At 34.4% G+C, this 25,244-nt stretch overlaps 1 protein-coding gene across 1 annotated transcript in view; it reads right to left on the bottom strand.

Annotated features, from left to right (window-relative positions):
* Nucleotides 1-7,314: 7,314 nt before the first annotated feature.
* PDE11A (phosphodiesterase 11A) overlaps nucleotides 7,315-25,244 on the bottom strand; it is a 258,746-nt gene continuing 240,816 nt past the window's right edge. Inside the window, exons 6-7 of the mRNA XM_051990663.1 lie at nucleotides 7,474-7,606; nucleotides 7,315-7,341 (exon numbers count right to left, since the gene is read on the bottom strand). Of these exons, the coding sequence (XP_051846623.1) occupies nucleotides 7,315-7,341; nucleotides 7,474-7,606 (160 nt within the window). The remainder of the gene's footprint in view (nucleotides 7,342-7,473; nucleotides 7,607-25,244) is intronic.

The following is a 25,244-nucleotide window of genomic DNA, read 5'->3' as shown; positions in this document are numbered from 1 at the left end:
TAAAAATTTCAATCCTTGGGATAAACCTTTAATTGCTCTGCTTTTGCTAAGGCCTAACTGGCCTAGTGGATAGAATGCTTGGCTTACCGTGGAGAAGATTCATCTTCCTGAATTCAAATCTAGCCCCACACAGTTGATAGCACTGTGACCTCAGGCAAGTCTTAATACCTTTTGCCTCAGTTCTATCATCTGTAAATAGAGCTGGAGTGGGAAATGGCAAGCCAATCTGATATTTGTGCCAAAAAACTCCAAATAGGGTCACAAAGAATTGGACTAAAATGACTGAACAATAATGTTAAGATCTAGTCTACAGCATAAAATTGAAGATGGCTCCTTTTTAAACTTTTTAAAATATCTTACTTTTTTACTTCATATTTCGGACAGAAAAACTCATATTTGGATGAAAAAGGTTCCTATTAAAACATAGTTTATTAGGGAAAAAAACATGTGGTTATCCACCTCCTTTCAAGTCCTATTCTGATATGCTTCATCATAATGTGAGGATGACACTTCCTCCTAGAAGGCTATACTCCTAGAACCTCAGTTCTGGCAAGTTCTGCCCTGAATGGCAGGAACTTTCTAGATCTATAGTTCTTGCATCTTGGACTCTTTTGACAGCTTCAAGAAAATGATGTAATTTTTCTTAGAATAAGAGAAAGAGATGCTGTTGTTATTGTTCATCAATAATCAAATCAATACTAAATTTACTATCAATAATATCAATAATTTCAATCATATCAATCAATATATATCAATAATAAATTTCAGCTAGAGGTTAGTGAAAAAAGATATAATTTTTTTCCTATCCAAGTTCATGAACTGCTTGAAATCTATACACTGACACCATGGAAGTCTGTGAATTTCAGTTTAAGAACCCCTGTTCTAGACAAAGACAATCCCAGCATAGAAGCAAGAGGATGAAATGATTCACATTATAATTTATATAATGAGTTCAGTATTTGGAGGTAGAAGACCCACATTGAAACAAGATTCTTCCATTTAAGATGATTTTACACAAATCACTTAACCTCTCAATTTCTTTATTTGCAAAACGTAGTTACTATCATATCTCTTCAATAGGTTGTTAAGAGGATCAAGAATGATTATGTTCTTTTAAAGCACTATATAAATGTGAGATATTGTTAACATTGCCATACATCTAGGTAAATAGTATATATTTTAAAGGCTTTAACTTTTTTGTGTGATCAAATGAAATAATATATATAAAATGCTTTTCAAACTTTATAGTATTTCATAAATGCTGGCATTCAATATCACTATTATTACCTCAAATATCCAGGGGTCCTCCAACTTTTTAAAATAGGGGCCAGTTCACTGTCCCTCAGACTGTTGGAGGGCTGGACTATAGTAAAAACAAAAACTTTGTTTTGTGGGCCTTTAAATAAAGAAATGTCATAGCCCTGGGTGAGGGGGATAAACGTTCTCAGCTGCTGCATCTGGCCCCGGCTGTAATTTAAGGACCCCTGATTTAGCCTCTGTTTCTTTCCCATTCATGGTAACATATCATTTCCAGAGTTCATATGTGAATAAATACATTCATATTCAATAAAAATAGTCCTTGTCCCCAGGAATAGACTCACCTTCTCAAGGGGAAAGACTGAAATGAAATATAAATTTAATCAAGTACATGTATTCAACATCTATACTTTAATCAATCTGAAATGCATGGTTTCATTTGGATAGATACTTTCTCTCTGCTGACTCAGATGACAAGACCTTCCCTCTGTTCTTTAGTAGATAGCTCATTAGCTGTTGTAGACAAAAAAAAATAAATAAATAAGCAAATAAATTCAACACCTGGTAGCCAAGCTTCTGGTGAAATGTCTTGACACACTTAATGAAGTCAATATTCAATGGACAGACACATTCAGGACAGAACCTGCCAGAGCTGAGGTTCTAGGAGTATAGCCTTCTAGGAGGAAGTGTCATCATCACATGATGATGGAGCATATCAGAATAGGACTTTAATGGAGGTAGATGACCACATTTTTCCCCAAATAAACTATGTTTTAATAGGAATTTTTTTCATCCAAATATGATAGTTTTTCTGTCCAAAATATGAAGTAAAAAAGTAAAATTTTTTTAGTTAAAATATTTTACACAGTTTTTTAAATTCTTTGACATCGACTTAAGGCAAAGGCAGGTGCCTTTGTATTCCTAGCACCAAAGAAAAGTGATTTGCACATAGAAGGATCTTTATATGTGGTTATAGAACTGAACTGAAGCAAGGACAAAAATAATAATCAGAAAGTCCCCTTTATTTCAAGGTAGACTCAATCTATCCTGTAGCTGAAAGGAAGAGAAGGAGTTGTGTTTCTAAGGAAACTTGTTGATGTCTGATAGTTTCCATTAGACCCAATTTTCTATTAGGACTAAAACTTCCTTAGGTTGACTGCTCTATTTCCTTAAGTTTTCTGATATGTTTGAGTCACAATTGGATATAAAGTCCCCAAGATCAGGAATGGTAGCCTGCCTACTTTGCTAAATGAAGAAGGCCTAAGGAAAGCTCAAAATTTCTGAGTCATTTTGTCACTTAAGTCAAACAGTAATAATGATTAATAATAATAATAATAGCTAGCATTTATATAAAGCTATAATATTTTCAAAGTGCTTTCCATATATTATTTTATTTGATCCTCACAACAACCTCGTCAAGTAGGTACTATTAGTATCCCCATTTGTTAGATAAGCAAACTGAGGTAGACAGCGGCAAAGTGACTTTCCCAGAGTCACGCAATTAGTAAGCCTGTAAATCTAGATTTGAACTCGGGTCTACTTGATACTAGGCCCAGTTTCTTGCCCACTGCAACACCAAACTGCCTCTAGTAACAACCCAAACTCCTTTTCCTGATAGCAGGGAGTTTGAATATCAACTAGCCACCAATTCTACAGAAGTCTTCCCTCAACTCCTGTTCCCCACCTAATAGCATGAATCAACACCAGTCCTCTTCATAAAAATAACTTTATTTAAAAAAATATTCTGAATTTGGGATCTCCCGACACATTTGATCAAATTCCACCATGACTGTCTTTCATTTTGTAATAAGTATGTCCCCTGAATAAAGTTGACTTGCTTTCCCGTCTGTGAACCTTCCTAAACTCATATCAGACCATTATGTCACTTTTATAGTTGTATCCTCAGGTCTGAGGCTAGTACTTCAAACTTAGCAGGCATTAAAGAGTCAAAAAGAGATAGATGGAAGCAACTGTCCTGCTACAGGACCATTTTGGTAGTAGATGCCATAAGCATGATCCCAGGATTTTCCCCAGGATTGTCAGCATTCTGACAGTCTGACAGAATGGAAGAACAGGCTGGAAATTATCCATTATAAGGGGTTGGAAGATAGGAAAGAGAATAACTGCCTTATTATTCTTGATAACTAATGAATCCTTACACAGCTCAGGGAAGTTAGTTTTATATTATTTCCATTTAAAAGTAGGGAATACAGGAAGACAAGAAGTTTTCCCAGCACTGCTGAGAACTAGAATTTTGAAATGTCTGAGCAGTATCTCTGAATATGTAGTCAAAGTGTGTTACATTTTGCCACTGATAAGCAACAACAGGGTTATGATAGCCTGGAAAAAATATGGTCACATATCCCAGACACAGATGAGGAGAGAAATCAAACATCCTCAGATAAACTTAACACAGTTCCAAAAGTGCCATATATCTCCAGGCAAGTTCTTCCCCTGGAGATTATTTTCAACCAGGGATCTGAAAGACTGCCTTCTCTAAAAAGATATTAGTTTTCAGGTGTATTAACTTTCTGTCTTGAAGGAAATGGTTATATAGTATTTTAACTTGTGAAGTCATTTGAAGAACTTAACACTATGTCTCCCATTTCATATCATTTTAAAAAGAAACATAGAAGAACAAGGTGGGCTCAGTCTTTTGATTGAAGACTTTGTTTTCATAGGTTATTTTATGCTCTGAGTATAACAATGACTCTGGCAAACGGTGTTGGAAGATTCCTTAGAGATGAGGGAGAAAACTTATGCTAACAAATTGTTTTTCTTGTTCAGTAAGGAGCCATTTTGACCAGAACCCTTTCCCTTCACTGTCCAACAACACAGCAATTAAACACAGATCTTTCATTAAGGAAAACTCTTACAACCAAGTATTCTTCCTCAAATGTTTTTTATCTTAAATCAAAGAGCAACATATAAAAATACAATTAAAAATCATCTTATGCTAGAACTTTGGTCCAGTATTATCTATATCACAGTCTGAAAGTTTATGTACATTTCAAGACATCTCATTCCATTATCTCATATGCAAGGACTAGGCTAGGTACTGGGGATACAAAGACAAGGTTCTCTCTACTCTCAAGGAGCATATGTTCTATTAGAAGGACGCCATTCGCATCTGGATAGGTAAATACTATGTATTTGTAGGAATGGAAAGAGAGAAAAAGTACAACTAAGTTAGGGGCTCCGAGAGACTTTCAGAAGGAAGTTAGATTGGAGGAAAAACAAGAAATGGATGGAGGTAATGAGAGAGTATGCTCCAAAATATGCCTTTGTTTTAGTTTAGCTTTATTCCATTTTGGAAAATATGCAATTTCTTTAATTTTTAACCCATCTTTGCTGTCTACAAGCACCATTTCTTTTAATTGACCCAGAAAATGAAATATTTCTGTCAAATCTAAAAAATAACTGTCGTCTTTTGTGTCTGAGGATTCTTAACTTCTTTTTATAGCTAATGTAAGTAGCGTCCTTTTTTGTCATGGACTATAAGTTCGAAACAAGTATAAAATGGCTGTCATTAATCAGCCCATGACACATTAAAAGCACATCTGTGGACCCAGAAAGGAGAGGACATATTTAAATTCCTCATATCTTGTTATTCAAAAGAAATTCCAAGGCATGAACTGACTTGCTCTAATGCATCTTTTGTCAAAAAGCAGTAGCTGCAAGTTTGTGCCTCACTTATATTTATCTCAAAATTGATTCTGTTGTTTATATCCCTTAGCTTCTTCTGGAATGATGCTTCTCAGTACCCTATCTGTCCTGCAGGTTACTAGAAGAAAAAGGAGGAGTGAAGAGGAGAAGAGGAGAGGGATTAACATTTTTCTTTTTGATACTTCATCAAAATATATTTATTTGATAACCAAGAAATACCCATCAAGGATTTCCTAGTTCTTGAGAAAAAGCTCTCCAGCTTGTCCAGAAATGTTTTATAAGGCTTTTGGAGATGAATTGGTAAAATAATCATTACATAAATAAAGACTTTGTCTATATTTTTTCCCTTAAAACCTAGGAAGGAAGAAAAATGACAAAAGTCAAAACAACAAACAGATGCTTCTCCAGTGCATTATAATTTCACAGTACAGGAGCTCAGTTTAATTTCAAGATGGCTTTCCATATTGAGCTCATAGGGCCAAGTTATTGTTGGGACTCAGTGAGTTTTTGCAATGTGCCTATTCTGGGAAAGGAACTGATCTAGCTTCAGAAAATCCAGGACAAATAAGAAACAGTCCCTTACCCTCAGTGAAACTAAATCAAACTTGCAGGTTGTGGTGGAGCATCTTAACTGCCAAGAAAACTGAGGTTAGTGGATCACTTAAACTTGGGAGTTCTAAGGTATAAAAGGCTATGCCTACCAACTGTCTACACTAAGTTGGACATTTATATGGTAAATCTCTAATTGCATGGGACCACCAGTTTGCCTAAGGAGAGAAGAAAAGGACCATGACAGAAATGGAACAAGTCCAGTTGCTCATAATCATCAGTAGTGGGGCCCTCTATGTCTTCAACCTGAGAGAGATACCATTCTTAAAAAAAATCAAATTTGAAACCAAATGTATTAGAATTAATAAAATGTTGGCAAGACTTTTAAAGATTACATCTAGTTCAGAGCATTAATTCTAATTTTTGTACCTAGAATAATTCTCTTTAAACATTTGTAAGTCTGAATTTTCAAATATATGGTAGTTTTCAGCACAGAGAAATCACTTAATAAATGCTTGTTGTTGAATTCAGTTATATCTGAAAACACATATAAAGATCTTTAAATGTTCCTATGTAACTATACTTCAAGAATTACCCCACACAGGACAGCTGGATGGCACAGTGGATAGAGCACCAGCCCTGAAGTCAGGAGGCTGAGTTCATATCTGACCTCAGACAATTAAAACTTCCTGGCTGTGACCCTGGGCAAGTCATTTAACCCCAATTGCCTCAGCGAAAAAAAAATTGCCCCACACATAGTAGATGCTTAATAAATGCTCACTGATTGATTTAATTCAATTGTAGCAGTGACTAATTTAATTAATAAAATAAATTAAAATGATTAATCAATTTAGTTTAATTAATTGTCACATTAACTGATGCCATATCACACAATATGATGATCTGGCAGTCAGAATTAGAATGTAAACTTCTAAATGCCAGGGATCACATGATAAAGCCAGATTAAATAAAATGCTATGTTTGAGGAGCTGGAAAAAAAAGAACTGAGTTTGTATCCTGCTTTAGAAATATATAATCCTGGGTAAGAATTGAGATGATAGTTCTTAAAGTTTACAATTATTGTAAGGAGCACAAGAGAAAATTATATATTTTATTATATATAATATTATATATATTATAATTATATATATTATAAAATATAAATATTATTATATATAAATGAATATAAACCTTAAAAGACTATGGAAATGACAGCTGTTATGATAATTAGTATTGAGAGGCAATATTGCCTAATAGTGAGAGGGCTGGCCTCAGAAAAACTCAAGTTCTGCCTTTAAAATATACTAATGATGTGACTCCGCTCAAATCACTTTCTAATATTGTAAGTTAGTGATCAGCAAAATTCATGACTGCATTGAAAGGAATTTTCACACTAGGAAACATGTATCTATGTGTATTACTCATTCATTCCACACTCAGCTGCAGTGCTATTTTCTTCAGATCTTCATAGCTATTAGTGCCCTCTCTTCCCAAAACACTTTGGATTCCTCTTCTGTATATCATGTGTACACTTCTATATGCACATGTTGTCTTCACCACTAGAATTTATGTCCCATCGGGTCAGGGAGTAGTTCACTTTCATTTTTATATCTCCTAGCACCTACCACAGTGCTTGCACTGTGTTACATAATAGGTGTTACATAAATGTTTATAAATGTGTTATATAATAAGTGTTACATAAATGTTTATTTATTGATTAATATTTAAAGTATCTGAGTTTAATATACAGTTTTCCCCAGTTATGTACAAATGTATTAGCTCAAAAAGATAGCAGCAACCTAATTTGAAAATAGGACAGAATTTGGAAAATGTCTCTGTCTTTCAGGCATCGATGCAAATGTTAGAGCTCTGAACTTAAAAAGCAAAAGGATAAATTCTAGCAATGGCATTCTTCTAAATGACATTAGCTTTTGTTATTACATATGGCACACAAAAATGTGACAATGTGAATTGAGATTGAAAAGAAAGAACATGTCTTACTTCTGCATCCAAGCGAGGATCTTGATAAGCATCAGTAATGTTCACTGGAAGGCCGGTGGAAGCTACCAGCTCAGCAATGCTATTATTGATGAGCCAGTCTGAATAGGAGGATTTCTCCATGCTGTCTTTGAAACTGTGAGAAGGGTTTGATAAGGAGAAAAAAATAAAGAACTTAATCAATTCTGCTTTAAAGTGAATCATATACCACACAGACACATTTCATAACAGTCTTATCTATAACAATTACAAGGGATGAGTGATATTAATAAGAAAGCATTAGCCAATAATTACCGGGAGCTATTCCAGAAAGATCTTACCTGCTGTGAAGCTTTTTTGTAAAGACTAGGTGTCTTTATTTTCCTCAGATTAGAAATAGCCAATACTCCTTCTGCGCCATCTGATTGGTACAGAAGTTTTGGTCTACTCTGTTTCTAACCTGACTAGTTCTGCTCCTCCTGGAATCTAGCACCCTAGAGATCACCATATTCAAGATAGATTTAATGAGACACCTAAATAGTTTAGCACATCACAGATTCCTAAACTCAAGAAATTTAATAGCCTCAGGCTCCTCTGTTCTCCCACATTGGCTATCATTTGCACCTTCAACCTAAAATAAATGTCTATTGACTATGTTTATAGAATCCTAAAATATTCCGATGAAAAGCAGATAATTCAGATAATCATCCAAGATTTTTTTCTTTAACTTTTGTTGTTGTTGTTATTGTTGTTGTTATATGGGATGGATTTCTGACATCAGGAAGGGAAGATTTTTGGAAGAAATTCATGTAATTTATTTTAAAAAGACAAAAATTAAGATACATTTAAAATCAGCACATCAACAAAATGTCTTAACTCCCCTCCCCTCACCACCTTCCATTTAATTAATCAAATTGAACAAATGCTTTTGTCTTGGTCATATATACCTGAGACTTGAGAAGAAAAGTGAAATGACTACTTTCAAAAACCCAAATATGTCAGAAAAAAAACACCTTTGAATTAATCAGTTTATGACTGTTACTGTGGCTATATGGAAATAAGAAAGGAAGGAGCTGGGATTTTAATAGCATGAGACTTCACCAATTAATATCACCATTCACCTGTGACTAAATTCTATTGAGATGCCACATAAAAAGTTAAGGAATTTGGCTATTTCACAAAATCAGTACTAGAAGTAGGATGTGAACACTGGTCCTCCTGATGCCAAGTCCAGTCCTCTATCCATTGTACCTCACTGTATGTGAGAATCTTTTTAATCTCAAAAAAAGTTTTCTCAACATAATCACAATTCCTATTTTGAAAATCTCACTTTATTAGGTTGTTTCAATTCAACCAAAATTAATAAATAATAACTTCTTGCCCCTAGAGCCTGTCAATATAGTTTGGAAAGATAAGTAATGGGGGAAAGTAGATGATGCAGTAGATAGAGCATCAACCCTGGAGTAAGGAAGACTTGAGTTCACATTCAGCATCAGAGACTTGAAACTTACTAGTTGTGTGATCCTGGACAAGTCACTCAACCCCAATTGCCCCACCAAAAAAAAAAAAGATGAGAAAAAATATACAAGAAGTTGGATGGAATAGGTAAATAAGAGTTCATGATAATAGAAAAGATGACATAATAATAATAATAATAATAACTGCTTTTATATAGGGATTTGAAAGACAGAAAGCAATGTCTGTATATATATATACATACATATATATACATTGCTTTCTGTCTTTCAAATCCATATATATATATATATAACCTATACTGTCTCATTAGGTATTATCTCATTGTCTCATGATAATTCTTGAACCAAATGCAAGGGATAAATAAGTTTTAAGGAGTGATATAAGAATAAGGGAGAAATTACTTTAGGCTGGAGTGGTCAGGGAATTTTTCACAAAGGAAATAGGATTTGAGCTATATCTATGGAATATTGATATATTTTATTTTATTTTAATTTATAGAATAAAAGATAACTTTCTATAACAGTATAATAAAAAATATGATTGTCCATTCTCTAGATGCAGTCTTCCTTCATAGGTCCTCTGCATTTAACTAGGGTTTCTATAATAGTCAAATGGGGATATTGTTAAACTGAAAAATATAGAAAAGAGTATATCCAGGATGGTGAAGGGCCTTGAGTCCGTGGGGGATGGTTGAAAGCATATATCTAACTTAGGGAAGAGAAGACCAGAAGTAGAGAGTATGATAGGGGAGGTAGAGAGGATGATATGATAGTCATCTTCAAGTAGGCTATTAAGTAGATAGGCTATCAAATGGAGAAAGAAATAGGATTTCTCTGTCTGGTTCCAGAGAACAGAACCAGGAGCAATGAATAGAAAATGAAAAGAGTTTAGGACTGAATTCATGAGAAAGCTTCCTAACCATTATATCTCTCCAAAAATTGAAAGACATATGAAGAAACTATCTGCATCCATAGAAAGAACTGCTATATAGAAGTATATATAGAATGATTTTACATATATATGCATATTTATGTATATACATATTTGTGTCTAATGGTCTAGCCATTTCTAGGGTCAGAGGAGAAAAAAGAAAAAATGAAAGAAAATTAAATATAATTATTATATATTTTTAAAGAATAACAAGTTTTAAATAATACATTTGCAGTTCTGTGTGCAATTATCTTTTTAATAAACTATATTATTGAAATGTTTGTTTTATTCCATAAATTAAAAATAAAATAAATGAAAACTTTTTAAAAATTAAAAGAATAAAAGAGTTTAGTAAAATAAAATTAAATTTTAATGGAACGCTTCAGAAAGTAGTGAAATCACTCTCCTTCAAAGTCTTTAAGCAGAGACTGGACAATCAGTTATCAGGCATGTTACAGTAAGAATTCATTTTATGTATGGGTTGGACTAGATCATCACCCTTCCAACTCTCAAAATCTGTGATAATATTTAGCCAGACAAAGTGTTAATATTTTGCTTAGATTTTCTGTGGATTGGCTCCCTATGATTTAATTTATCTGTCTGTGGAACTGATCTGGTCAACTCCACAATATCTAACGTAGTTTCACAGCATATAAATTAACAGTTAGGAAGAATAAGTACCCTGAGAAGATCAGGAACGCTGCCTCATCACTCTGGGGGATTATGTTGTGGGCTGACCTTCTGCATCTGTTTTATATCTTTAAATATTACTCAATTCTACTCTTAAGGCAAAGTCACACAACTTTGAACTCAAATGTTTCAGAGTGATTCCTTTTATCTTTAAGAAAAGTTAATTTTATACTTTTTGCCTTCAACTTTACTATGGATATATGGCTCATAACTTACAAAGTAAATCAATTGGAGAACAGTAAATTCCTTAAACCCTTTTTCCCCCCTCCACACTTCCTACTTTTCCCCTTTCCCTCCCTCAAATTTTTCCTTCTCTCTCTCTCTCTCTCTCTCTCTCTCTCTCTCTCTCTCTCTCTCTCTCTCTCTCTCTTCTCTCTCTCTCTCTCTCTCTCTCTTTCTCTCTCTCTCTCCTCTCTCTCTCTCTCTCTCTTCTCTCTCTCTCTCTCTCTCTCTCTCTCTCTCTCTCTCTCTCTCTCCTCTCTCTCTCTCTCTCTCTCTCTCTCTCTCTCTCTTTCTCTCTCTCTCTCTTTCTTTCTCCTTCTCATCCTCATTCCTATCCCCTCCCCATATCCTTCCCTCTCCGTCTCCCTTTATTTCTTTCTCTTTCCTCTCTCTTCCTCTCCCTTTGTCTCTGTCTTCTGAATCTGTGTATTGGTGTGTCTTTGTGTCTTTCTTTGTTTCTGTTTTTCTGTCTCCCTCTCTCTACCTTCACCAAAAGAGTAAAAATAAATCATAACCCTTCTATTTGTGATTAAGCTCATATGACTAGACTGAAACACTCTAAATATGAGTGTGTTTCAGTATTTAACAATATAGGGGCATATATGAATACCTATGTGAACTTGAGCAAATCAAAATAAAAAACCTGTATTTCCATTTTCTCTTAAGTCTCTTGATCTTTCCTTCCTTCCTACCTTACCTTTTTCTTCCTTCCTATCCTCCCTCCCTCTCTTCCTTTCTTTTCTTCCCTCCCTCTCTTCTTTTTCATACTTTCCTACCTCTTTTCCTTTCTTCCTTCTTTCTTTCTTTCCTTCCTTCCTTCTCTCCCTCCCTCTCTTCCTTTTCCTTCTTTCCTTCCTTCCAAAAAATCTTTCTCATAAGGAATATTCTGAAAGGGGGAAAAGGACAAAATGAGGAAGAAGTGAGGAATTTGGTGATCTAGTTAGACAATAAAAAATTATTAATTTTTTTTTCAAATGCCTAAGTCTGATTTCCTCAAATATAAAGAAGAGCTTGGGTTAACTATCTTCTGATATCCTACCTTCAGATTATGCTCCTATGGTCTCCAGGATAATAAGTACCTTAAAAGAGACTACAAGATTTGGGTTTAAATAGAAATTCTATCATTGATTATGTGTATCACTTTGGGAAAAATTCCTTAACTACTCTGGACTTTTCTCATCTGTAAAATGAACAAATTGGTCTAGATCAGAGGGTCTTCACTTTTTAATATGTCATGAATCCCTTTGACAGTCTGGTGAAGCCTAAGGAATTCTTTTCAGAATAAGAATTTTAATGCATAATACATAGAATTACAAAGGAAACAAATTAAATACAGAAATAAATTTTTTTTAAAAGTTCATGGATTTTTTGTTTAAAAACCCTTCAGAGTAGAATCTTTAAGTATTTTTACAATTTTAAATTCTATCCTTCTATCAAATATATAACTCATACAGAGAGTAGATTCCATCATAAGCTTCTAATATGACATAAAAACCACTATGGAAATAGACTTCCATTAAATTTCTTTAATGCCTCATCACAAAATAAAGCTGACTTTGGATTATCAGAGGGTATACCAGAAAAACTAAGTTTCGCTCTTGTGACAGATTCCAAACTCCACTCAACAAGGAGAGCTTTACTTTCTAAGTTTGCTTCATGACTGTCATTCTGATTTAGATAAATCAATTAACCTTTCAGGACCTCCAGGAAATTCTTTAAGATTAATTCACAAATGAGGTTTCCCATCTGTGTTACTAAAGGAATTCCCTATACTGATGAAATCAACCTTCCCACACTTCCTCCCCCAAAACCAAGAACAAAACAACCAACTGTTACAGTCATCAAAGATTAAAGAATTCAATGTTTGGATTTTTGTATTTAACTGAAAGCTTTGTAAAGAGAGCTATTATATGATGCAATTGTATCAAAGTATCAGAAAGGAGTGAAGAAGATTCCTGGATAATCTAAATTAGTCTAGTGATGGGTGAAATACAGTATTTGTAGGGTGATTCAGTATTTGTCAATTGAAAGAAATTACTGACAAAATCTGCTTGATCTTTTCTCATACCCCAGAAATAAAAGATGAAATAGTCTATATTTTATGTTATTTTTCACTTGCTAATGAAAAGCCATCAGGATATTGAAAATCAGTTATTTTTAATTACTCATGATCCAATAAAGTTTTTCTAGGACATTTCAAAGTGAAGAGGCAATCCTCAAATTTATAGAACAAGAGCAGAATTTTTACCCTATTATCTCTACCAATGCTGATCTACAAAGGTAAAATTAGAAGAATAAGGCCACCAGATTATATGTCTCTAACCAGTTCTTTGCTTCCTACAATGCAGTCTAAGAACAGAGTGCTGCAACACTTTCTTGGATCTATGACAATTTATTTGGGCTATGTGTATGATATACTTTGTTTTTGCATTTGTAATTTATTTTGTAATTTGTAATTAATAGAAAGATGGTCATTTGGCTTTCTCTTCTAAACCAAAAGATGAATCATGGCATCCCCTTAATGTTTATATACCCTTGGAAAAGTGGGTATTCTAAACATCTGGCAATCAGCTTTTTTTTTGGTTAATAATTAGTGAGAGAATGAATATTGTAAGGAGAGGTGTATCTATTCTAATGAGGGGGTGAGGGGATGTGGCTTTGATTATGTCACTCTTACTCTCAGACCTTCTTGAATCTTCTATAATATAGACAAAGGGATCTGCATGCTCCTACTCCCACTTACATCCATTGCAAGTTTGCCTGAATAGAACACAACGGGCCAGAATTTACCTAGATTAGATTTTTTTTTTTTTTTACTCTTTAATCAGAACTAAGCTTCCTCAGTTGGGTAGGATCTCAAACAAGATTGGAAAGCAAGGATTTGGGCAATCTTGTTTATAATCAGATACTGGCTAAGTGTTTGCTCTTCTGGGTGAGATCAATTACAAACATCAAGCCTAGCTTGATGAAAATGATGGGGAAATTAAGAAGGTACTAAATGAAAAATAAGGCCCCTAAGAGGATAGCATTCAATTCCATCAGAGTAAAGTACTATCAAAATTTAGAGAGATGCAGGATTTTTGGCTAAGTAAAAGGCAGGTGAAATTCAATTTTATGCTATCCAAAGTGCTTTTATGATGCACTGAAGGCAATTTATGGGCCAAAGACCTATGGTGCATCTCAGCTATTCAGTGGGTGATAAAGACATGATCCTAGAGAGATGAACACTTCCATGATATTCTCAACAAACTGTGGGATCAAGTCTGAACTTTGTACAAAAAGAGCAGCCTCATTCTTTATTACTGAACACCAGGTGAACCTTTCTATCCCTGGGGCTTTGCTGACAGCTCTCACTGGGCCACATTATTTGAAATTCTATTCAATTAGGAGAATGAAAAAAAAAGTCACTACAACTACACTACACTCAAAGCTGAAGCTCATGGAGAGGAAAACTAGGTAAATTCAATGACGGGGGCATTAACTGTCTCCTACAGTTTTCAGATATCATGTAAAGGTCACGAAACAAGTCCTTCAGCAGTAAAGACCTTTACAAAATCATGTAAAATGAAAAAGAGCAGATCTAGAAAAATGGAGTATATCTTAGAGGAGGACAAATGAATGAGCATGAATAGAGAAAAAATTCTAATGGAGATTGAGGGAAAGATTAAAATATTGTTGATGTTTTATGTATTGAAATTAATTTAAATATAATTAGTTATTAAACATACAACTGTTTTGCTTATTACTTTTTACATGAAAGATATTATTTTTAATCAAACAATACTCAAAAAAAGACAATGGTACAATGGTAGCAATCTGGGCCTACAGTCAGGAAGATTTAAATTCAATTCTGATCTCAGACAATTACTAGCAGTATGGCCCTGGGCAAGTCACACAACTCTATTTGCCTCAGTTTCTTTATCTATAAAAATAAGTTAAAAATGAAATGGCAAACCATTATAGTATGTCTGCCAAGAAAACCCCAAATGGAATCATGAAGAGTGAGAAACAATTGAAATGACTGAACAATAGCAGAAGTAGTGTCACGAGTGCCAAGTTTTCTATGCTCGGGGTTTGAAGGATGGAAAGTTGTCATTACACTTCTTTACAAAAAAGGCCTGAGGCCAATAAGCTGATAAAGTTATGACTATAAGATCTGTACCTCTTTCTGAAATAGCAAAGAGCTGGAAACAAAGTGGATTCTCATGAACTGTGGAAATATCGAACAAACTAAAGAATGTGATTGTAATGAAAAAGTATTATGCAGCAATATGTTACACATAGGAGATATTCAGAGAAATATGGGAAGATTTATATGAACTGCTACAGAGTGAAATAAGCAAATGGAGAAGAAAATTTGTGACTACCATAATGTAAATGAAAATATAACTAAAAAACCCAAACTTTGAGTAATAAGAAGGCCAATAATGAATGGTCATAGAAAACAGATAATCAAAATACCTTCCTTCTCTTGGGGAGAGGAAGGGATCCTGAGGACAACTTGTCAGATGTAGTGTTTATATACATTCTTTTTACGTTTTTTTTTTCACTGTTACAATGGAGTGCTTAATTTCAGGATAGTTGGGATGTACTAGAGGAGGCAATCCAGAAATCACAATGATGTAGCAATAAAAAGCATCAATAAAATATATTTTAAAACATAATAAATGTGAATAAAAGAACTGTGCCTGAAAATAAACTATGCTATTCTCTTTTTCCTCTCACTTAAAGCATTGTAGTTTATCCTCATTCTGTCACAAACTTGTTAAGAACTGCTGACCAAACTATAACCTTTTTATGCTTCAGCTCCTCAATCCGGAAAAGAAAGATAATGAGATTCATCACCCACTTTGTAGCTTGTTTATGCATGTCAGAGAATTATTATGGGACACTGCTTTGAAATTCTCACATATAGGTTGTTTTCCAGAAGTAGTCCCAGAAACAAGGATCTGCAGCAAGTGATTTGTTCCTTCAGGTACAAGAATTAAAGAATTCTAGACAAAAAGGGAGGGTGACAATTGGGTTAAACTCTACTTTTCCCAGGACAGAAGAAAAATTCAAGGGTCCTTGAACAAGTTCATCTTTCCCAGATTCGAGAGCCATGCTCAAGATAAAATATATATAACTGGGAAACAAAGTCTCTCCAACTCTGTGGATTTTTTGATAACTTTCATCTGGTTTTTGGAGATGGGAGAAGCAAACTTCCACTTTTCTGCAAACTATAAAGGACCTGATGTCTTTAAAATTGTGTACTAACTAAAACCAAATTAAATGAAAGACACATAAGAAGAGAGAACAAACTATAAAAACCAGTTTGCAGGAATCTAAGAGTTGCCATAATTCTGTTTAATATCCTACATCAATTTAAGGGATGGGTGACCTACATAGGGTACACTATTATGTATTTGATTGGAGTAGTTATTCATGGGCCTTGTTTGCATGAATTTTTATGGCTTTCATTCTCCTCCATGACAGTTTTATTAGACATGCAAACCCATCAGTTTGAAATAAATAGCAGTAATGGGGGATAGGGAAAAGGAGGCTTGTCTTTCATGTGAGGCTTCTTCCTCAAAGGCAAGGAAATGAAAAAAAGGTAGGAATTACATCTATATAAAAGATGAACATTTGATCCAGGTGTTAGAGGAAGGTTGGCTATGTCTACTGAAGCACTGAGTATGAATTTCATCTTCCTCACTTCCATACTACATGACATTAGGCAGTTCCCATACTTTAACCAGGCCCCAGTTTTCTCACCTGGAAATAAAGGAGCTGGCTGGATGGTTTTCTAAGGCAAGGGTTCCCAACTGGAGCCTATGAACTTGTTTTTAAAAGATTTTATAACTTTATTTCAGTATAATCAGTTTCCTTTGAAATCTTATGTTTCATTTTTTATGTATCTAAAGTGATTTTAAAAAGGCTTTACCCTAAATTTTACCAGACTGCCAAAAGAATTATTATTGTCTGGGCAAGTAGATAGTACCATGAATAGAGCCCTAGCTTAGAATCAGGAAGACTCATCTTCATGAGTTCAAATTTGACCTCAGCATTTACTGTGCCGTGATATCCTGAACAAGTCCCTTAATCCTGTTTGCCTCAGTAAAATGAGTTGGACAAGGAAATAGCAAACCACTCCAATATTTTTGCAAAGAAAACCCCAAAATGGCATCACCTAGAGTCAGAAATTACTGAAACACCTAAGCAACAACACAATTATTGTCATTAAATCACACATCCAAGTAGAACCAAGCGGTGAAATACAACATGTAGAAATAACACTTTGGTTATAAGGACCTTTCGCAACACGGCTCTTATTAGTTTTCTCTATTGGGATTTTTTGGGGTGGTTTTTCAATTTTTGGAATTTTCTAGAATGTTCTTATTCTTACCCTGACCATTTTATCCTTTTTGTTCTATGATGCAACAGAGCCTTTGATTACTAGAAATCCTCTTTCATACTATGCATAGTAATAGAATATAACAGAGTAGATATCATCATGGAACATGGGCTTCTGGTATTAATGGGGGTCTTTTTCAGGCCAATGGGTAAGTTCTTCACAGCCTTGTCCAATCAAGGCAGGTTTTTTTCAAACTCTTGAGTGTTTTATACAAGGAATAAAAGAGAAGCTTGGTATTTGTAAGATGAAAAAATAGTGCATGCAAAGGACTGTCTTTCCTTTTTTTGTTTTACCGAGTGTTTTACAATGCTTTTAAAATTATTCCAAAATGATTTACATACATAAGTTGAATCTAGCCTCACAACAAGCCATGCTAGAAGATTCTATAGGTATTATTAGATTTATATTATGGATGAGGAAGCTAGGGTTCAGAAAGATTTCAATGAATTGCCCAGATGGTCATAAAATTAGTTGGTGTCTGAGGCAGGCTTTGAACTAAGTCTTCCTGTCTTAGGTCTAACCCTCTTTCTACTCTCCACACTGATTCTAGCTAAGTATATTAGAATATGGGGAATGGTCAAGAAAATTTTATTACATGAAACAAAAGAAAACATGTAGAAAGTAGAGGAATTGAAAAAGAAAAAGAATGTCAAAAATCCTAGCTGTTAAAGAAAAAGAGTAAGGGTGGGGAGGGATAAAGGAAAGAGAAAGTGTAGAAAAGTCAGTAAAAGTAGGAGAACTAACAGCTAATTAAGAGAGAATATTATTCCAGATTGGGAATCTAGATGGTGGGATCTCCTGTCTGGACTGTGGGCTCTGTCCAAGTTATTGTTGTCACAGTCATTGCTGTCTCTAATACCAATGTGGCAAGAAGTATAAATTCTACCATAAGAAAAAAAAGTCCAAGAAAGATACTATTAAGAACATGATTAAGGAATGAATCTAAGGAAGTAATTGCATCAGCAGATGGGACACAATTGAAACTTTGACCAAATCTGATAAATATGGAACTAAATTCTACAAGCTTCAGGGGCCATGGAAGTCCATGTTTCCCGCCTACTCTGGGTGATTCTTGATGACCAGGAACTCCTGATGGCCATTTTGAGGACAAATGTAGATCAAACCATGTAAATGAATACAGAACTGCTTATTCCCCACATGCTGTGTTGATACACTCCTTTTAATTTGGAAAAAATTAAAGATTTGAAAAAGGGTTGCACTCTTTATGGGGCTACATCATCTTATGTGAAGATGTTACTAGATAATTTGTCTTATGAAATCTTAACCCCAAATGACTGGAAATCCATAGCTAAAACATGTCTTGAACCGGGACAAAATTTATTGTGGCTTTCGGAGTTTCATGAATTATGTAGGATTCAAGCCCAACACAATAGACAAACAGGAACTATTGGACAAATCATTTTTGACCAACTAGCTGGTCAAGGTCAGTATGCAGAGAGTTCAGAACAGATTTATTATCCCATAACAGTATATGAGCAAGTTTCTTTTTCTTTTTTTTTTTTAAATAATTTTTTATTGATAGAACGCATGCCAGGGTAATTTTTTACAGCATTATCCCTTGCATTCATTTCTGTTCCGATTTTTCCCCTCCCTCCCTCCACCCCTTCCCCCAGATGGCAAGAGTCCTTTACATGTTGAATGGGTTGCAGTATATCCTAGATACAATATATGTGTGCAGAACCAAACAGTTTTCTTGTTGCACAGGGAGAATTGAATTCAGAAGGTATAAATAACCTGGGAGGAAAAACATAAATGCAAGCAGTTTATATTCATTTCCAGTGTTCTTTCTCTGGGTGTAGCTGCTTCTGTCCATCTTTGATCAATTAAGGCTCTCTTTATCGAAGAGATCCACTTCCATCAGAATACATCCTCAAACAGTATTGTTGTTGAGGTATATAATGATCTCCTGGTTCTGCTCATTTCACTCAACATCAGTTCATGTAAGTCTCGCCAGTCCTCTCTGTATTCATCCTGCTGGTCGTTCCTTAACAGAACAATAATATTATGAGCAAGTTTCTAAGGCTGCAATAAAAGCTTGGAATCACGTGCCAGGAATCCAATAGTTCCTGTAAGCCCTTAAGTACTGCAAAAGTCTCATCAACAATTTTTCATCTTAAGGAATCCAATGATTCTCGCTGGTTTTTCAAGAACTAAAACAGTTTCATCTTGTGTTAGGAAATCCAATGATTCCTGAAGATTTTAAAAGTCTTTTTAACAGTCTCCTTGTCCAAGTGATATCATGTAACACCTCAAAAAAAATCAGGAAATTATTGTCTCAGATGGAATTTTGCAATTTATGTAGACAAATGGCTATACCTCTATCAAGATCAGAGGTTTCTTATGATTTCATTAGTAACATTTTAGAGTTATCAAGATTTATAATGAATTCATAAGTTGCTTGGGTTCAAATGCTTTGTCTGTCAATTATTACCATAAGATGTTAAGCAAAAAAAAAAGATATTAAGCATGTCATTTAATATCTCTGGGCCTCAGTTTCCTCATTTGTAAAATGAGACAATGAGCTAGATGGCCTATAAAGTTCTTTCTAAGTTCAAATATATTATCTCCTGATCCTAGCTCCTAGGTTACAATTGTCTCTCCAATACTGTACTTTTAGATTCTGATGCTTGTTATTTGAGAATCAGTCAACTTTTTAAAAAATACTCTTTTCTTTAAAATAAGTTATAGGAGTTGTTGAGTCATTTTTCAGTCATGTCCAGCCATTTTCTTCTCCAGATCATTTTACAGATGGGAAAACTGAGGTAAATAGGGTTGTTTTTGTGTCTGAGGCCACATTTTCATTCTTGAAAAAGAGTCCTTCCTGAATCCAGGCCTGGTGATCTATACATTGATCCAATTTACTGATATATTTTTAAAGGGACTAATAAGGCCACTTATCAAGTTCCAACCCAAAGTGAAACATACAACTCAGAGAAATACTGGACTCAGGAAGCATTAACAAAAACAACAACAACAACAATAAATTTTCCTATTCTGATGGCATAATGAAATCCTGCAATCTTAGTTGATGAAAGAGCTAGAGATACTATGCTAGCGATTTAAAGCAATAGTGATAAAAAAAAAGACTTTGAATTGGAAAACAATAAATGTAATCATTACTCTGAATAATTTCTAATACTATAAACAATGAGGTATTTTTTCAATGAAAATTATTTCTCAGGATGCAGCTCATGAATGGGAATATCTGGATTAGAAGAATGCAGAGTGAGGTTTAAACCCTCACTTAAAGCACTAATTTTCCAAGATTCAAATCCAACCATGCTCATAACTGAGAAGACCTAATTACAGATAAACACAAGTAGAAGCTAATGCCAAAATAAAATACCATCATCATTTAATCTTAACTTTCTAAATGAAAATGAAATCCATATATCTTTATATGGCATATGATCCATTTGGAATAAAGCATAAGATTCAAATTAAACACTCATTAAGCATCTATATGTTAGTGCTCTTTTTGAAAGACAGACCTTAAATAATTACTTAGTTTCAAAGAGATGTAAAAACAGAAATCAATAGGATCTGACAGCATTACATAATCTCAGATAGATGCTAGTTCTCCTTTTCAGTTTATAATTACAGTTTCAAATGTAATGAGGTCAAGATGGAAATGTTCAAAGTGCTCTCAACTAACACCAACCAAGAAAATGAAACAGGGACAGCATGAGGTCACTTATTAGTGAAAATAATTGCCACCCACAGTATTTGCTGCCTGAGCAGTCAAAGAACAAGGAAGGGTAACATAGATGTCCTCTGTTATTTGCAAAGCTCAGTAGTCTCATCCACTTAAAGCTAGAATAATTCCCACTAACAGTCACATTGTGGGAAATGACCCCAGGAAAATGAGATCAAGGCAGAAGGCACTGGGATGTGAGAAAGAGAGAACACCCCATGAACAAGAAGCTATATTGGCATGAGATTTTTGTCTAATGTTATTTGACTCTAAATTGCTCAAATATGGGCAGCATTCACAACTGACAGAGCAATTGCCATCATTATTAATTGTTCAATTTATTGCCACTATTTCCTTTTTCAATGATTTGGGGGAAACCAATTAACTTATTTTCCTATTAACTCATTTAGGTTTTAAAAAAAGATTCTTTTTCAGTGAACTGATATGTTGATTCATATTCTTTGTCATCATTCTCTTTTTTCTCCTCCTCTTCTTTTTCTTTCTCCTCATCTTTCTCCTCTTTTTCCAGTTCTTCTCCTCCTTCTCCTCCTCCTTTTTTTTTCTTTTTCTCTCCCCTTACCCCACTGGGAGTTCCCTAAAAAGCAATAATGTTGGGGCAGTTAGATGATCCAATGGGTAGAGCACAGGCCATGAAGTCAAGAAGACCTGAATTCAAATCTGGCCTCAGAAACTTAGCACTTCTTCGCATCATTTTATATCAATTTATCTGCATTTTCTTTGTATTCTTCATAATGGTCTTTTTGTATCAGAATGTCATATCTTATTACTTTGATATACCAACCTATTCAATCATTGAACATATAGAATATCTGTTGTATTCCCCTTTTACAATGATGCTATGAACATTGGGCTACAGATAATTATTTCCCCCTTTTCATGATCTTTAGAATAAAGTCCAGTCACATGATCTGTGAATCAAAAGATATGTCTAACTTTGTGACTCAATATTCATTGCCATATTGCAGATGTTGTTCAATTGTTTCAGTCTATGTCTGATTTCTTTGTGACCCCATTTAGAGTTTTCTTGACAAAAATATTGGAGTTGCTCCCCATTTCCTTTTCCAGTTCATTTTATAGATGAGGAAACTGAGGCAAACAGGGTTAAGCAATTTGCCCAGAGTGAGATCACATTTGAACTCAGGAAGTGAATTTTTCCCGTGTTCAGACCCAGTGCTCTACCCATTGCATCAGCCATTGCAGGAGTTCAAATCCTTCTTTAGAAACTTAGTAATCATGGGATCATTGGCAAATATCTTAAACTCTGCCTCCTCATAATAGTGATGATAATAGTACCTACCTCCTAGAGTTGTTGGGAAGATAAAAATGAGATAAAATTTGTAAAGTGTTTTGCAAATCTAAAAATGCTGCAAATAAATTCTATCTATTCAGTTTTTGAGGAAAAAAAATAACCAGGAAAGTTGGATGTTATTGGAACTTTAAAGGTCAAGTTTAAGAAGATCACATCTCCTTATGTGGACTCAAATATCTCATTGGTGACAGGAGATTTAATGAAAAGGCAAATAAACAAATCATATCCTACACCACTTTCAAATATTTGCTGGGAACTATTTTTTTCCATGAAGCCTTCCCAGATTAATCCTGCATGATTCGGGTTATACCATTCTAATAGTGCTTTAATACTCAAGTCTGTGTTGGGCTTTGCCACTGAAATTTACATATTATACATATATATATATATATATATATATATATATATATATATATGTATGTATGTATGTATTTTGTGTGTGTGAAGGTAAATGTCTGTTGTACAAAGGCTGTGCTTTTTTGTATTAATTTTTTCCAAATGTCTACTGCTATAGTCATCATAAATGTATCTTTTTCTAATCATGCTGATTATATGATTCTGTTAAAAACATTTTTTTTGCCATTCTCCAATTGATAAATGGTCAAAGGATATGAACAGACTATTCTCAGACGAAAAAAATGAAACTATTTCTAACCATATGAAAAGATGCTCCAAGTCATTATTAATCAGAGAAATGCAAATTAAGACAACTCTAAGATACCACTACACACCTGTCAGATGGGCTAGAATGACAGGGAAAGATAATGCACAATGTTGGAGGGGATGTAGGAAAACAGGGACACTAATACATTGTTGGTGGAATTGTGAATACATCCAGCCATTCTGGAGAGCGATTTGGAACTATGCTCAAAAAGTTATCAAACTGTGCATACCCTTTGTTCTAGCAGTGTTCCTACTGGGCTTATACCCAAAGAAATACTAAAGAATGTTTGTGGCAGCCCTCTTTGTAGTGACCAGAAACTAGAAACTGAGTGGATGCCCATCAATTGGAGAATGGTTGAATAAATTGTGGTATATGAATGTTATGGAATATTATTGTTCAGTAAGAAATGACCATCAGGATGAATACAGAGAGGCTTATGGAGAAACCAGCAGGAGGAATACAGAGAGGAATATGGAGAGATTTACATAAACTGATGCTGAGTGAAATGAGCAGGACCAGGAGATCTTTTTATACTTCAAAAACAATACTATATGATGATAAATTCTGATGGACCTGACCCTCTTCAACAATGAAATGAACCAAATCAGCTCCAATAGAGCAGTAATGAACTGAAGCAGCTACACCCAGTGAAAGAACTATGGGAGATGACTAGGAACCACTGCATAGAATTCCCAATCCCTCTACATTTGTCCACCTGCATTTTTTATTTCCTTCACAGGTTAATTGTACACTATTTCAAAGTCTAATTCTTTTTTGTACAGCAAAATAACTGTTAGGACATGTATACTAATGTTGTATTTAATTTATACTTTAACATATTTAACATGTATTGGTCAACCTGCCATCTGGGAGAAGGGGTAGGGGAAAGGAGGGAAAAAAATGGAACAAAAGGTTTGGCAATTGCCAATGCTGTAAAATTACCCATGGATATAACTTGTAAATAAAAAGCTATAATAAATTTTTAAAAAATTTTGAGGCAATTTGGGTTCAATGACATGTTGAGCTAGTAATGTCTGTGATGGAATTTAAATATATGATTCTGTTTTAAAGACATTTGGGGAAGCTTAAAAAATTAAAATATTTTTTACATGGAAATAGTTTTCAAAACTGACAATATCTTGGGAGCCTTCAGTAGTTCCTAAATTGACATGTTTCCATGTGCTTCTAATAAAATCACCAACAATTTCTTGCTGTTGGTGCCTTCCCATATTCGGTTCTCGGTTTATTCTTTTCGCTCTCCTGTCAGAAATGGTGACAAAGCATGGGCCTAAGAAGAAGCACTTCTGGGTCATAAGCTCAATGACCTCTTGTGAAGAATCACAGAGAAAAGAATCCTTTGAGTAAGAAGGTCAGAACTACAAAAGCAGCCAACCCCTCAGGAAGAGGAATTGCCAGAAGGTGAATCCTACTTATTTTAAATTGCCTAAAACATTTAGCTCACCTCCAATCAAAAATAAGAGAAATCTATTAAAAGGGAGCTGGAGTTCAATGGAGATTTACATGTATTTTGTCTTGGTTGGGAGTCTAATATAGAAGATAATTTTAAAGTAGAGCACAGCATAGGTCTATACAGGATAGAACAGTGGTATTCTAATGATATTTTAATCAAATTATAAGGTTATTGCTGGGCTAGTCTCCCTATTATAGTAAGAGATAATAATATTAGTTATCATTTAGAAAATGTTTTAAATTTTGCAATATTTTTACATCTTTGATCTTTGCAACAACTCCTGATGAGGAAATTGAGGAGATAGATTAAGTGACTTGATTGGTCTCAAACTCAGGTCTTCCTAGTTGTTCCACACTCTATCCACTATGTCATCTAGCTGCTCAAAGATATACTATGATCTGTAATCTAATACATTAGATGTGATAGTATACTTAGAAAATATTATCTGACCTCAAAGCAGAGTACAAAAAAGTGCTTTAAAACAGGGTTTTGCTATATTATTTTCTCATTCTATATATGGCAATGTTTTGTGCATTTGTCATCATTCTCTATTATTTTGCCTAGAAGATATGTGAATGTTTATATACACAAGGAAAATTCTATGGGTCATTGAATAAAAGGACATTTTGGAAAGAAAAGGTTAGTGCATATTCCCAGAGTACAGTTTTCCCCCAAGAAATAATTTCAAACTTGGAAGAATGTGACTTATTGTGTTATCAAAGTTTAAGAATTCTTCTTTGAAAATGGGATGGATCTATGATTTCATTTATGTGAATCCACCTTCATTCAAGAGCTCAGATTGGAAACCATATGTGCCTCCTTCTACTTTTCGACTGTTATTTGAGTTATCCCATACAGTCTTCTACGTGGAGTTCACTCAGTGTGTGGGGAATCTTTCTG

Source organism: Antechinus flavipes, chromosome 3, assembly GCF_016432865.1.
Source record: "Antechinus flavipes isolate AdamAnt ecotype Samford, QLD, Australia chromosome 3, AdamAnt_v2, whole genome shotgun sequence".
Classification (NCBI taxonomy): domain Eukaryota; kingdom Metazoa; phylum Chordata; class Mammalia; order Dasyuromorphia; family Dasyuridae; genus Antechinus; species Antechinus flavipes.
This window is presented reverse-complemented; position numbering and strand designations above follow the sequence as displayed.